The sequence below is a fragment of the Vigna angularis genome, chromosome 10, assembly GCF_016808095.1.
Source record: "Vigna angularis cultivar LongXiaoDou No.4 chromosome 10, ASM1680809v1, whole genome shotgun sequence".
NCBI classification, from domain to species: Eukaryota; Viridiplantae; Streptophyta; class Magnoliopsida; order Fabales; family Fabaceae; genus Vigna; species Vigna angularis.
The window spans coordinates 26,777,860-26,791,163 of NC_068979.1; the positions used below are offsets into that span (position 1 = coordinate 26,777,860).

The window sequence follows — 13,304 nt, forward strand, 5'->3', positions numbered from 1 at the left end:
TGTAGAATTTGTTATTTATTTTATACAAATCTTTCATTATTTTGGACTCAATTTGACATTAGACGAACGATAACAATTTTTTTTGTAAGTTTATTGGAAATGCAATTCAACCTTCTTGTATATTTCTTGTTTTAAAGTAAATTATCATTATTTTATGATTTTAGATTATTATGATTTCAAATTATACTTATAAAAAAATCCCAATAAAATCACCGACCTAAAAGATGGATGACATTTTAAATTATAGTGAATGATATTTTGATAAGACATGTAATTGAATATTTGTTTTGGTAAATTAAAAATGTTGGATTTGTGTTAAGGAAATGTTGACTGAAATTATCTATCCAGGATGGTTTGATGACTGCATATGTAATACTTTTTTATGAATGTACAGTGAAAGAGAAAGTAAACGAGGAATATAATAACCATAAATTATACAGTTTAAAGGGACAAAAGGGAAACTTTAAAGCACTCACTTTACTTCCTTTTGAAACCCCTGCTTTTCTTGGCTTTTGTTTTGTTTCTTCATCTCTCTCTCTCTCTCTGCATCTCTGATAATACAATTGGCTGGCATTTGCCGTGCAATGTGATTCTGTAACTGAGCTTCTGTACCATTCCTGTGGGTCCAGCAACAGTCTTTTACACCTTTGATTTTTAGTATACCCATAAACTTGTCTTTTGCTTTCAGATTTGGATTCTTTACCCTGCCACATACACCCTCATGGTAGCATTGCATGCAAAAAAAATATGCTGCATTTCTTTCATTTACGCCACTTCCTGTGCTTTTCTTACCTCTTCATTAACTACATGTTCGAATTAGTGTTTAGCAACATTTTCAGTATATATTGTTGAAGAAGTGAGAGATGTAATAGAAAAACAAGATATTCAAATAGAAAAGAGATATGGTTGCATACATTGCATGCCAAAACAATGGTCCAGTTGTTTTATCAATGCCACTTATTGTATATAATGTGTCAGAAGAAGTGAGAGATGCAATGAGAAAGGATTATCTTCTGGTTTCCTTTGACTTGGCTTCATTTCTTTACTATTGTGCTTAAATGAAGTTATGTTTATAGTTATATAAATAGTTGCTGTTAGTCTGGCTTTTGTACCATATGTAGTTCACGTTTGCTAGGGTAACAAGCTAGTTGCACATATTGGATGCACAACTACCTAAACCTGAAAATTGAAGATTATGATTGCACAAGGAACTGACAACTATTTTGTCCTTTGGTTGAAGCTATTTTTTGTCTCTGGCAAATCAGATGTTTATTCTCATACCAATTTGTTAGCATCCATCTAAAAAATACATACAATTTTAACATTGAAATGAGATACATGGAAACAGGGAATAAAAGTGGAAAGGAGGGAGAAATGTGTTATTGATTTGGGTCTCTAGTTACAAATACCACTATATTAACATCTAACATTTGTCTGTAAAAATAATATGACATGGAATGGAACCAATACATTAATATAAGCATGCTGGTGTCACAATAATTTGCTCACAGGTGAATATAGTGGTTTTTACTTGTTACCAGTTTAATAGCAAACATCCTTAAAACCTTCAGAACTAACTCAGTTTGTACAAGAATTATGAAATCATACTAATATTCTCTTGAATGACTCAGCTAAACCAGAAAAATACAGTCAGAAAAGCCGTCTAATCAGCCTACACTTTTTTCCTTTGAGCGGAGAACCTTTTAGTTAGATAAAACGCAAATCTTACAGGTCTTCAAATTTTTTCTGCAGCACTGATATTGATCCTGCACATGCTATATCAACTGATTACATGTCATTTAAATAAACTATCTAGAAATGGAATCGCATTGGCGAAGAGTTATCACTAGCAGTAGAACATGAGCTTTTTGATGTTTTCACTAAGTTTAGGAAGAGGTGCTGTCTTTGGAGGAGCTGCTCTGGATAGTGTAGATGTACTTCTGAACAAACCTAAGGACTCTGATCTTTGGAGGTAGAGTCTGCCTCTGTAGGCAGCTAAATGGGCGTAGTATGCTGGAGGCACCAAAGAAATTGGCTTGGTGCACCTGACAAAAGTGTAGCACAAGTTGTAAACCAGTTTCTGCAGTTCATCAGAAGTAAACTGGTTTTCATCCCACAAGACATGGTAGTGAGTTGGCCTACTTGTTCCTTTCACACCCCAATGGCTACAAAGGTAGAAATCAAATTCATTTGGATGAGTGATCACTGAATCAACCACAGTCCCTGGAGGAATGTTTTCATATAGAAAATGGTTCTGAGTTGAAGACTGGTAAGTTTCAAGGGGAAACAACCTTGTGTGATGCCTCTTTTGCACAACTGCAAAAGTAATGGAAGGTTTGTAACCTGGAAACCTTGTGCATGCACACCTAATTGACTGAAGTTCGTCTTCCAACACTTTGTAAAACTGAGTTTCACTGACCCCATCTCTGAAGAAAATAATTCTGCTGGGGAGTTTCTCTACCTCCTGATAAAAATCATCGAGCAGTTCCCCCACCATTGCACCAAGATCCTGAATGATTTCTTGTCTGTGTGTTTGAGACCTTATTCTTGAAATGTATTTGTTTGCTGTCGGCCAATTCATGCTACCGACAACAGCAGCAACAGATGGACTGAAATCATCAAGAGGGTGAGGATGTGTCACATCTGCACCCATGAATATCACTGGCTCATCAATATGAAAGAGACGTGGTAACTGTGAAGGCAATGAGTTGTACAAAGCAACCGTGCAACCACCGACTTTTGCGTTGATTTTGAGGGCCAAATTAGCCAAAAATTGTGAACTCAACTTGCTGAGATTGGGGTATAGGCAGCATTGGCTCACAACACCAACACTGGTCTCGGCAATTCGTTTCAAATCTGCATACCCTTTGTGTTTTCTCTCCATTATGCAAATAAGAAGTTGGAGATTGTTTGAAGCAGTCCTCTGGATCCTCTTGAGCTTAGATTCCAAAAGGGTGACATTGTTAAGAATCTGGCTTGATTCAAACTGGGGACTAATAACTGTGTTCTTGTTGAGAAAAATGCCCAACTGTTCACACCTTTGAGATAACTGGTTTATGAATCTGGGGACATTGGACTTCTGCTCAGGTGTGCCCCCAAAACTAATCAGTGCCCACCTTTCAATAGTAGTTCCTTCGGAGACATGGCCATCAAGAAGGTTCCATTGCCTGTCATGACGCGAAGGAGTCAAGTTTCTCACATGACCTCCATCTCCAAGCTTTAGTTTGGGAGGGAAAAGAATTCTGCCAGTCAACTCTGTCATTTCTCTTGACACTTGGAGCTTGAATTCTTTTTCCTGATCACCACTGCCAAAAAGATTACATATTTAGACATCAGATACCAAAACAAAAAGCATTGTGAATATTTCAAAATAAACAACTAAAGGATCCATAGAAAGTACATAAGAACCATAAATAATATCTATTCAACAAGAAAACATGGTGTACTATAGTAACATGTAATTAAACTACCTGGTAGGCCCAACATTTCCTCTCATGACTCCTTCAATAATGGTTTTTCGTTCTCCCGGTCTTTGGCAGCCCATCTTGAGTATTCTTGCCGTTTGATCATCAGTGAGTTTTCCAAGGAACTTCTGGCCTTCACAGATCACACAAAGCTCCATAGGGAGATAACAAGGTTTACTCCTACTAATTTGTAAGCATGGCAATTTTCGGAATTGTATGTCATAGTTGTAGTGATCTTTAAAGTAATCGAGCAGTCTCAGATTATTGCCATCTCTGTCAGAAAACCAAAGGTTTTCAGTAGCCTCCTCGGTTAAGCCACAGACACGGTATCTCTGAACAGTTTCCCTATGGCAAACAAAGACCCTGATGTTCTTCAATGCCTTCTCAACTTCCTTCCTCTCTTCAGCAGTTAATTGAGCTGTCTTCCTTTGAGAAAGGTCTCGAAGGAACTCAAGACGTTTCTGCAGATAAGAAATGACTCCTATGCTCTCATGGAAAGCAGTTACCGAGAAATCCACATTGAGAGCCAGTCCTTGTTGTGTTGGTCTGAGACTCTGAAAGAAGCCTCTCAATCCAACAGCTCCTCCACCAATGTCTTTGCTTCTTCCCATTGAACTCGAATAGAATGACCTTCCAACAGGAATGCATTTCTCAGTAGGGCTCTCCCTAAGAACTACATCCAAAGCATGCAGATAATCCTGTGGAAGTGGAATCCAGTCATCACCCTCTTTGCTCAAGTAGTTATTCAACTCCTTCCCATTGATTTTGGAGACCAACTTGATATTTATCCTGAAAAGTTTAAGCTTTTGATGCTTCTCTTTCAAGTCAGGGATTTCTCCGTAAGGTGATGGAAGCTTGGAAGTGGGGACTGGAAGGCTTATGTAGAACTCTAGCTTATCATTTTGGAACTGAACTGGACTGTAAAGATTCTTTCTGCCATCATATGCCGGAGTAGCACCTGAGAGGACAGGAGAATTGTTATTTACCAACTTGTGCTTGATTGCTCTGGCAATATCCTTGGAGGGATTGGGTGAGATTTCAACATTGTAATGATATATCTTCTGTGATGGATCAAATTGTACCAAAAAGTGATTGGCAAGAAGAGATATGACAGTGCCTTCTCTGCCACCGGAGTCTGGCCTCCTTGCAACAATCACTGACTGTGTCTTCCTTTCTGGAATTACTTTCTTCCCATCATCTCCTTTCAGGGATGCCTTTGATTGCTGCTCAACTTCCTTTCGTGCTGAGTCAGTGTAACAAACAACATGGTTCATCATTTTCTTTTCAATTTATGCACTGAATGAGTATCAAAAATTACACACCAGAGTGTGAACATGGAAACAACGTCCTTCTTCTCCCATTTCCCATCAAGGCAAGGGGTGTAGGAAATGTGAAGGATTTTTTAAAAAAGGAGAAAGCCACAATATGTTTGGTTTGACGAGGGTTCTATGGAATTTCTAACCGGGCGGCTGTGGAAAAAGTTGTGGAATGTTCACAAGGTATGGTATGTTTTGAGAAGGCGGAAAGCATGATTGATAGTTTGGATGAGGAAAAAAGATGAAAATCAATGGAAATCTATATGAGATTTGGATTGAAGAAGAGTCATGTGATAGTGAATGAGGAAGAAAAGCATGAAGGGAGAAAAGGAGAATGGCAAGGGGGGGATGAGGGAGGGAAAAAGGTTTTAATGAGTGGTCAAGTCAACAAGGTTGTACAGGTGTATCTTACGTGAGTGATTCAGAATGACAGTTTTAATGAAGAGTGGAGTGCTCTTACTTTTGGGCCCAACAATAAAATCATCTGGGCAGTTCATTATGCTCCACCACTGCAATCTCATCAAAATATTTTCTATAATGAATTCTAAAATCTCAAATCTAAACTTTTGGATTTTAAAATATATTTTTATTTTATATTTTAGAATGTATATTCTAAAATACATTTTTTTTATTCTGAAAGATATTATCTAAATTATAAAAATTATATTCTAAAATTTTTGTAATTGCAGAAATCCTATAAGAAAATAGCTAATAACAAGTTAGTAAGCTAAGTGAAGCTACTAGTAAGAGAAATGAAGAAACCGCACAAAAATATGGACAAAACATCGTTTGCAGAGGAGATAAAAAGTGTACAAAACCAGATAGAAAATGCAAAGGATGAACAGTAATAATTAATTAAATATGTTAAATTTGGTAATAATTAATTAAATATTAAATTATCTATAAAGCACAATTTAATTATATATATATAGATACCCTGTTCATATCTTATTTTTTTAATTTAATCTATCTCTGTGTCGGTATCCTGTCCTTTTCCATAATGGATGATTTTAGATATAATTAGTTTTTGTTAGTCAAGTTATAATCATGTTTCATTTAATTTGAGGTTGTCTTGGTTAAACATGTTACGGTTTTCATTTTCTGTATAGATTTAGATTAGTCATTGTATTCATGCTTGTGCAGTGTTTTAAATGATTTAGATGAAGCAATATGAGGTAAATTAGATCTTAAACTCATTTTTGTATGATGATACATAATTAATTCCATTGTTACGAAATCACTTAATATGAAAAATTTTGGTAATTTTAATCTATTAGTTCATTGCATTTCAGTTAGTCTCTCAGTCTAACATCTTAGTCAAACATATTGTGGTTTTCATGTTCTGTATATATTTAGATTAGTCATTAGGCTTGGATTCATGTATGTGCAATGGTTTAAATGATCTTGATGAAGTAATTTGAGGCAAATTAAATCTTAAACTCATTTTCGTATGAAGATGCATCATTTATCTTATGTTAATTAATTAATTTTATTGTTTTGAAAATACTTAAAAAGGAAAATTTCAATAATTTTAATTAATTAAAAACACGATATAATCAATTAAAAAAGGCATGCAGTGTGTCAGTTTTCAAATTTCTTTCTATTTTAATCAATTAAAATTGTCAGTGATTGTGTTTTTCATTTTTTTTTCTGCCTTGTTTTTGTTCAACCCTGTTTTAGAAATAAAAATTCAAATCATATCAAATGAAAATATCTCTAAAGATAAGAAAAATTATCCTCAATCATCATACAATCTGGAGTAGTCAAACTATCTACAAACCTTAACAATCTCATAGTTATAGCCAAAGAGCAATTTTAATTTATATTTATGGAAATAATATAAATTTAAACTTAAAAAATATTCATTTATTTATTTTCAAAGATTGTGTCCAAAAAGCCTCTTAAAAAAACCATGTCAAATGCAGAAGATTTCTTTCAACCTTTTGAGAATTATTCTTAACTAAACAACCAAGAGAAACAAACTGGTTTACAGATACAAGACGTGGCAATTCAACTTCAACCAAATTTACAATAGAAAAAATTAAGATAACAACCAATAGAAAGTTATTGATTAAGCAAGAATAAGATAAAAAAAATCTAAACAATTTATATTATTCAGCTCAAATAAGCACCAACTTCAGTGTCACTTACTCTAAATGTGGCAATTAAGCAATAAGCATTCTCTTTGGCTATGACATATTTTGTTTAGAACAAATATATACAAACAATGCTATAGGTAAGTTTTTGGCTCTTCATCTATGACAGTGGTAAAAATTGGCCACTCCTTTGGAATTCAAGACTTCTCTATTTGCACAAACAAGAATATACAACCAACCACCTTTTGCTTATGAAATGTGAATATTTTTCATCGTATAGTGGAGAGAACCACCACAACAGTACTAATATTGAACCCTTGTGCCTAAGCATTAAGCCTGAGGTATAAGGGGAGTGCGAAGGTCGTCATAGTTTGGTAAGTATTGGAGTGGAAGCAATGCAGGATCTTTGTAAGCATTCACCAAATTCTCATAAAACTGTGTCATTGTAGCACCATTTTGGTCTTGCCTATCCTTCTTTATTAAACTCTGCAAACATAAACCAAAATCAGAATCAGAATGACAATGGATGAACCATGCAATAACCCTCTATTGTTTCAGAAATTATAAGGGTTGGATGGATAGTGGAGAAATGTACCTCTGCAGAATATGCAACAAATATGGGAAGAAATCGTTTTCGGCAGTACTCGTTGAAAAGAAGTGTGAGGATTGGTAGAGGCATTGTCAGAGTTGAGGCCATAGAAAGCTTTTTCAATGCAAAGATTCCCACTGCAATAATTTGCATGAGTACCAGAGAAAATATCATTGAATTGTGTATAATGGGCCAAAATTTCCCAGCTGTATCGTACTTTGGTGCATATACATTTATGAACTGCATAATATATTGGCAGAGCATCAGACTGAGTTATATCAGAAATTTCTCACTTTCATGAATAAAATTAACATTGGCAAAACTTCTACAGAATTATAAAGGCTATATAACCAAACTTCACCAATCCTATAGTTTTCTCGATTATTTGGCAAGAATCTGGGAAACCAAACCGCTGCTCAACTATTAGCAATGTATCAATAAATACCATGCAGAACTTTCTTAATTGGAAAAGCAGCTTAATTTCTTCTTAATAAAACCATTTATCAACTACTATGATCTCAACACTTTCAAGTATCTACTTAGTTCCATTGTTTTACAGAAAAATATTTCTCAGCAACATCGACCTTCCTAAGTTCAGAAGTCCTCCCGAACAAATTTTCAATAATGGACAAAATTAACCAACATCAGATTTACTTTCATAGACAGAAATCAATGATCTCAAAGATGCCTCCTCATCTAAAAGCCTTTTGCATTAGAAGTATGATTAACGTTATCATTTTACTTGGTGCTAAATTTACTTACTTTATACAGAATTAGTACCACAGGTATATATATACCTAGATATGGCATAAATATCAATGTCCTTACGTATCCACATATAAAATCCAATGGTATCTTCAGATAAATCAGGTGCAATATTATATTACCTATACCCGCATATATCTATTATCCACAAAAAAAATTAAGATTATAATTTAATTTATATTTTATTATTAAAATTTAAATAAATTTATATTTTATTAGATTAAATTTAATTAAAATTAAATTTTAATTTATATTTAATTTAATTTAATTTTTATATTTTTTAGTAATTTTATTTAGATTTTATTTTAAAAATTTATAAAATATATTTTTTAAAAAATACTTATATTTTATATTTTTTTAAATTTTATTTAGATTTTATTTTAAAAATTTATAAAATATCTTTATTTAAATATATGGAAGTATTCATGATACCTACAGATTTTAAAATATTCACGAATATTTTTAAAATATTCACGAATATTTTTTAAACAGCTATCCAAGAGTTAACCAAACGGTTACCGTATATATTTTTTTATTAGAGGATTGGATAACGAGTAGACACTATATGTGTCGGAGCGAACCCGTTGTCATACTTAACTTTTAGCAACTTTGGTACCACAAACAGAACATAATTATGAAAAACTAGAAATGTTTCTAAATAAAATAGTCTTCTAACATATATCAGAAAAAAAACATCCAAAGAAATGCTAACCTGGTTTCGATAGATGATGTATGCAAGACAAAAGTAGGCCAAGAGGAATGGCAAAATTAATGGAGCAAGGAAAAAATATGTAACACCAAGAAGTCCAAAAAAGAGGACCCTCGGAATATCCTTGTGGTATGGAATAGATGGAACTTCAAATTCATCGTCGTCTGGACTTGTGAAAAGCCTTGTTATCCGACAGAAAAGAAAAGGAATTACACGGAACAGTTCTGAAGACACACTTGTCCATCCTTGGGTGACAACATAGGTAATAAAAAATGATGCCTACAGTCAAACCAAAATCAACCACATCAGAAATATAGAAATAACTTTGTTATATTATTGTAACTTTGTTGCTTAGATCAAAGTGATAGATAGTATAAACAGTTTTGTTCTTAATCAGTTTTGGGAGGACATTTTTGCACATGTGTTAGCCATTAAATACTTTTATTTTAACCTGTGCTGGAACTGCAACTGCCAGCTTCCCAGGAATGTTCTTAGGATCAAGGATGGCTTGCAGCATGGATAGAATTGAGCCAGAAAATACAGATGCAAAAAAGACATTCCATACTGTGAACCACAGCACTTTTCTAGATGCACTCATTTCTATATCACTGTGTGAGATGTATCCTTGAATGGAGGAAAGGAATTTCATGGCCGGAGGCACCACTTTCAGAAACAACTGAAGAATAAGACTGGGGAGGTATCCTGTCACTATTTGACTGAAAAATTTTCTGAAAGCAGATTCACAAAAGCTTCAGTAACTTTTTGCATTAAGAAATAAAACATCAAATGACAAAACAAAAGTTATCATGTTAATAAACGAAAGTAACTTACATGGAGAGAAGACTTGTCAAGAAGGGAAACAAAATTTCCAATTCATTAAGGTTGGTAAGTCCCTGTACGAATACTACAGGTAAAAGGAATGAAATAGTGAAAAGAGTACACACAACTACAACCACCAACTTAGAAATCCATCGACGCATGAATGATTCAGAGAAGAAAGGCCAATACACATCACGAGGTTCTGGAGCAAATTCTGTAATCCACTGGGTGGGATTCACTGATTGCTTTATATGAAATGCAGTTGCAGCACCCAAACGAGACCTGAAGAACACAAAGGCAGCTCGAGCCTCCTTCAATATTCAACAACAACAGATATTAGTGGATGTAGCATGCACTTTTACACAAGAAAATTTTAAATAGTTAGATTTAAAACATTAAGAGATTACTTTTAAATGAGTCCAGATTCTCTGTTCAGTTTTTAGTGCTGACCCTCTACTGAGTTTTTCAAATACACTGATGTCAGTACATCAAAATCAGTATATTTTCAAGGCTTAGTCGAGGGTCAGCACCAAAAGCTCGACAGATCCTTTTAAATTGTTTCTTTTGGAAAAAGATTGAAAGATTACCACATACTTCTCCTGCCAATGAAGCCTCTGATTGCTTCAATCTGACACTCTCCTCAATGTCCTCTAATTTCTTTTGATATTCCTCTATAACATTGGTTTTCTGCCCAAAAATTCCAGAAATACCACGATTCATACGCTTCTGCCGACTGGGATCTGATCGTAATTGAGTAACTCTTTTGTACAATTTTTTGGCCTCACTCTTGATTAAAGCAGTGGAAAGATAGAGATATCAGTTGTATAAATCACAAAAGTGAAAACACAAATAAATAGAATACCAAAACACCTAATCTGATCAACAACATAGAAGCCATGTTCTAACAATATGTTCTAACTGTCTAAATGTATTACTTTGTATTGCTTTTGTTCTTCCAAGTAACTATCCTTCCTTCTATCATAACTAATTAATTGTTCTAAACATTCAAACTAGATACTTTGATTTCTTTTATTCTTCCAAGCAATCCTAAATTGTTTCTATCATCCTTTTGTGATTCACTCATAGCTCTAATTTGATTTCTTTGTCAACTATAAGGGAAGGATACACATACATCTTAATGCTTAATGCACACCTTTAAAAGACTAAAAAAGAAGTTTCCAACAAAAAATAAAATATAGAGGTGAAAATCAATTAACAAGAAAGGAAACTAAAATCAAACATGATTCTTACCACGAGGCTATGGATTTTACCCGTTCGAGGAACAACCACATGCGACAGATATGTAGAAGGATAAAGCTCACTAAAGAATCTCTCAACACTGAAACTGATGCTGCTAGAAGAGGAAGTGGGAATGCTGTGAACTAAAATGGTGAAGTGATGAGGCTGAGGTTCGGAAGAATAAAAGTAAGAAATTCTTTTAGACGATATGTATTTATATTCCTGACAACAGAAAGACAGATATATTGTCATGTGTGAGTTGTATCTACTTGTACACTTCAATTAATGAAGAAAATTAAAGAGAAAGAAAAAGCCTTGTATTAAGTATGAAGCACAATGCATAAAACTATTCAGATTGCTTAAGCAGTTAGACAAAATATTGCCAAAAGCTAAGAGTTTGTGTTCTTACAAAAAAGAGTAGCATGCAAATGAAGCCACTGACAATATATACAGCACTGAAGTGGACCCACAGCCTGAAACAAAATCATAAAGAATAACATTCTGATACAGTTCAATCCATAATGAATCGGTAACAATACACCAATGTTGGAAAAAAAGCACTCCCAAGTCTTAGGTAAAGCTCTCTAAAGCAAGCTAATTGGAAAAACAAAAATTCTTGAGTTAGTATTCACCAATGAGAGCCACTGTTTACATTTGATATGGTGAACACATCCAAGGAGTTGTTGACAAAGTCCACAACATCAATATCTTTTAGCTGATTTCCCCAACAATTAACTGGAAGAATCACAAGCATCCCAATCATCCCAGCAAAGGTAAACGTTTTCAAACTGCACACAAGAAACATGAGAAGTCAGTTCACAATTTAAGAGGTTTTATTCAGATGCTTCTGTTGCTTTGCTTTGGAAGAGTTGAATATGGAAAGGGGTGACACACAAGTTTACTAATCATGAAGGTGAATGTACCTGAAGGTTATCATGCGCATAAACACAACACCATCTAACCCTGATAATGATAACAGTTCCTCCTCAGAAAGCCTCCATGCTTTTGCAACCCAACCTGCAGAAGGAATCAGTCTTTCTAAGTTGAAACGACTCCTCCTCTTTGATATTCCTTCATCCAGCAAGCGTGGCACATAAACTTCATAATTGCTTGGTTGTTTCCTCAATATAGAATACAGTGTGAAGAACAGCACACACAAAGCCGTGTTGATGCCAACAGATGTCAACAGTGCAGACACGATCATGTTTCCAAGGAAATCTCAGAAATCAAGAAAATGGTGTATAAGCTACTGCAAGAAACACAAACAATGGAAACAAATAATCAAATCTTTTTCAGATTTGAAGCAAGCTTTGTAAATAAATTGCTTGAGGTTAAAATACCCTTTTGGCTCATCTTATTCTTAGTTTCGGTTTGGCCTTCTAAGTTTAAAGATAAATCACTTCATTTCTTCAATAATCTCTGTTAAGCCAAGTTGATTATTTCACTAGTTTATCACGCTATCTTAGTAAACTTGGCAATAAACAACGAAAATTTTATACATCGTATGAGGGTTTGCTACACCAGTCAAAGTTAACAGGGTTATGCAACAAACTATAGGAAGAAACAATTTCACTGGATTATTTGATTATGCTGTAAGACTCATACTAATTGTCAAAAGAGGAAAATGAAATCAAAACAAAGAAACTGCTCATACTCTTGAAATAGATGTTGAGAAGCCTGAAATGAAAAACCCAGATTCAGAAACTCCCAAAGTATGAGACTTTATCACTGTATGATTGGTGCAGACTCTGAACACCAAAAGTTGAACACACCCAAATGGCTATATTGGAGTGTTGGAAGGAATAGCTGATATTATGTTGCAAGTTTTGCTGCGTTGACTAGAATTACAGAGTGAGAAGAACCAACAGTTGAGAACAGAAAAAGTGTGGGAAGAGAACAAAGATTACTCAAACGTCGTCGTAGGGAATACGCGTCAAAATAGTACGTGTGTCAGAAGAACTTTGGAACATGAACCAGTTATGCCAACTACCAAATTAGGAAGAGAATTACATCTTCTTTTATCGTTGTGCAACTACTTTCACTGATAGTTTATTTACCTTAACTCCACCAAACATCTCCTGAAGATTCTTTTCCTTAATTTTTCCAAGCTTTAAACTTCAAAACTAGACTCTTATTCAAAGGAAAAGATGAAATATGACAAAAGATATACGTGTATTATTTGAAGCAAATTAAAACTACATTTGAGAAATGAATACACGAGAAATTGTTTATTTAAAAATAATTTTTAGAAAGAAAAGTCAAGTCAGTACTCAATTATTAGCCACTAATTAAACATGTTCAAATATC

General features: G+C 34.2%; 2 protein-coding genes across 4 annotated transcripts; both read right to left on the reverse strand.

Annotated features, from left to right (window-relative positions):
* Positions 1–1,450: 1,450 nt before the first annotated feature.
* LOC108336112 (protein argonaute 7) lies at positions 1,451–5,176 on the reverse strand. The gene is made up of 2 exons (XM_017572450.2): positions 3,471–5,176; positions 1,451–3,305 (listed from the first exon to the last, which is right to left on the reverse strand). Exons 1-2 carry the CDS (start codon positions 4,739–4,741, stop codon positions 1,847–1,849), a joined length of 2,730 nt encoding a protein of 909 aa, XP_017427939.1. The 5' UTR covers positions 4,742–5,176; the 3' UTR covers positions 1,451–1,846.
* A 1,691-nt stretch (positions 5,177–6,867) lies between these two features.
* LOC108336105 (CSC1-like protein At1g69450) lies at positions 6,868–13,069 on the reverse strand. Of its 3 annotated transcripts, none has more exons than XM_017572440.2 (11): positions 12,652–13,060; positions 11,921–12,246; positions 11,630–11,785; positions 11,407–11,470; positions 11,010–11,219; positions 10,353–10,544; positions 9,771–10,069; positions 9,391–9,667; positions 8,943–9,218; positions 7,472–7,705; positions 6,868–7,362 (listed from the first exon to the last, which is right to left on the reverse strand). In XM_017572440.2, the coding sequence occupies exons 2-11, from the start codon at positions 12,199–12,201 to the stop codon at positions 7,207–7,209; spliced, it is 2,145 nt and encodes a 714-aa protein (XP_017427929.1). In that variant the 5' UTR covers positions 12,202–12,246; positions 12,652–13,060; the 3' UTR covers positions 6,868–7,206. The 3 variants fall into 3 exon arrangements, 2 of the variants coding, with proteins under 2 accessions (XP_017427929.1, XP_052725683.1); XR_008245753.1 differs by having other exon boundaries at positions 7,224–7,362; positions 7,472–7,602; positions 12,652–13,069; XM_052869723.1 differs by lacking the exon at positions 12,652–13,060 and having other exon boundaries at positions 11,650–11,785; positions 11,921–12,060.
* Between the last annotated feature and the right edge of the window lie 235 nt (positions 13,070–13,304).

Bases quoted from the DNA above. Each gene is read 5' to 3' on its own strand.
- LOC108336112 (XM_017572450.2), bottom strand. From the start codon at position 4,741: ATGATGAACCATGTTGTTTGTTACACTGACTCAGCACGAAAGGAAGTT. The intron at 3,306-3,470 runs GTAGTTTAATTA...TCTTTTTGGCAG, and splicing joins GGAAATGTTGGGCCTACCAG to TGGTGATCAGGAAAAAGAAT.
- LOC108336105 (XM_017572440.2), bottom strand. From the start codon at position 12,201: ATGATCGTGTCTGCACTGTTGACATCTGTTGGCATCAACACGGCTTTG. The intron at 11,786-11,920 runs GTACATTCACCT...TCTTGTGTGCAG, and splicing joins ATGCGCATGATAACCTTCAG to TTTGAAAACGTTTACCTTTG. The intron at 11,471-11,629 runs GTGAATACTAAC...ATTTTGTTTCAG, and splicing joins GTAAACAGTGGCTCTCATTG to GCTGTGGGTCCACTTCAGTG.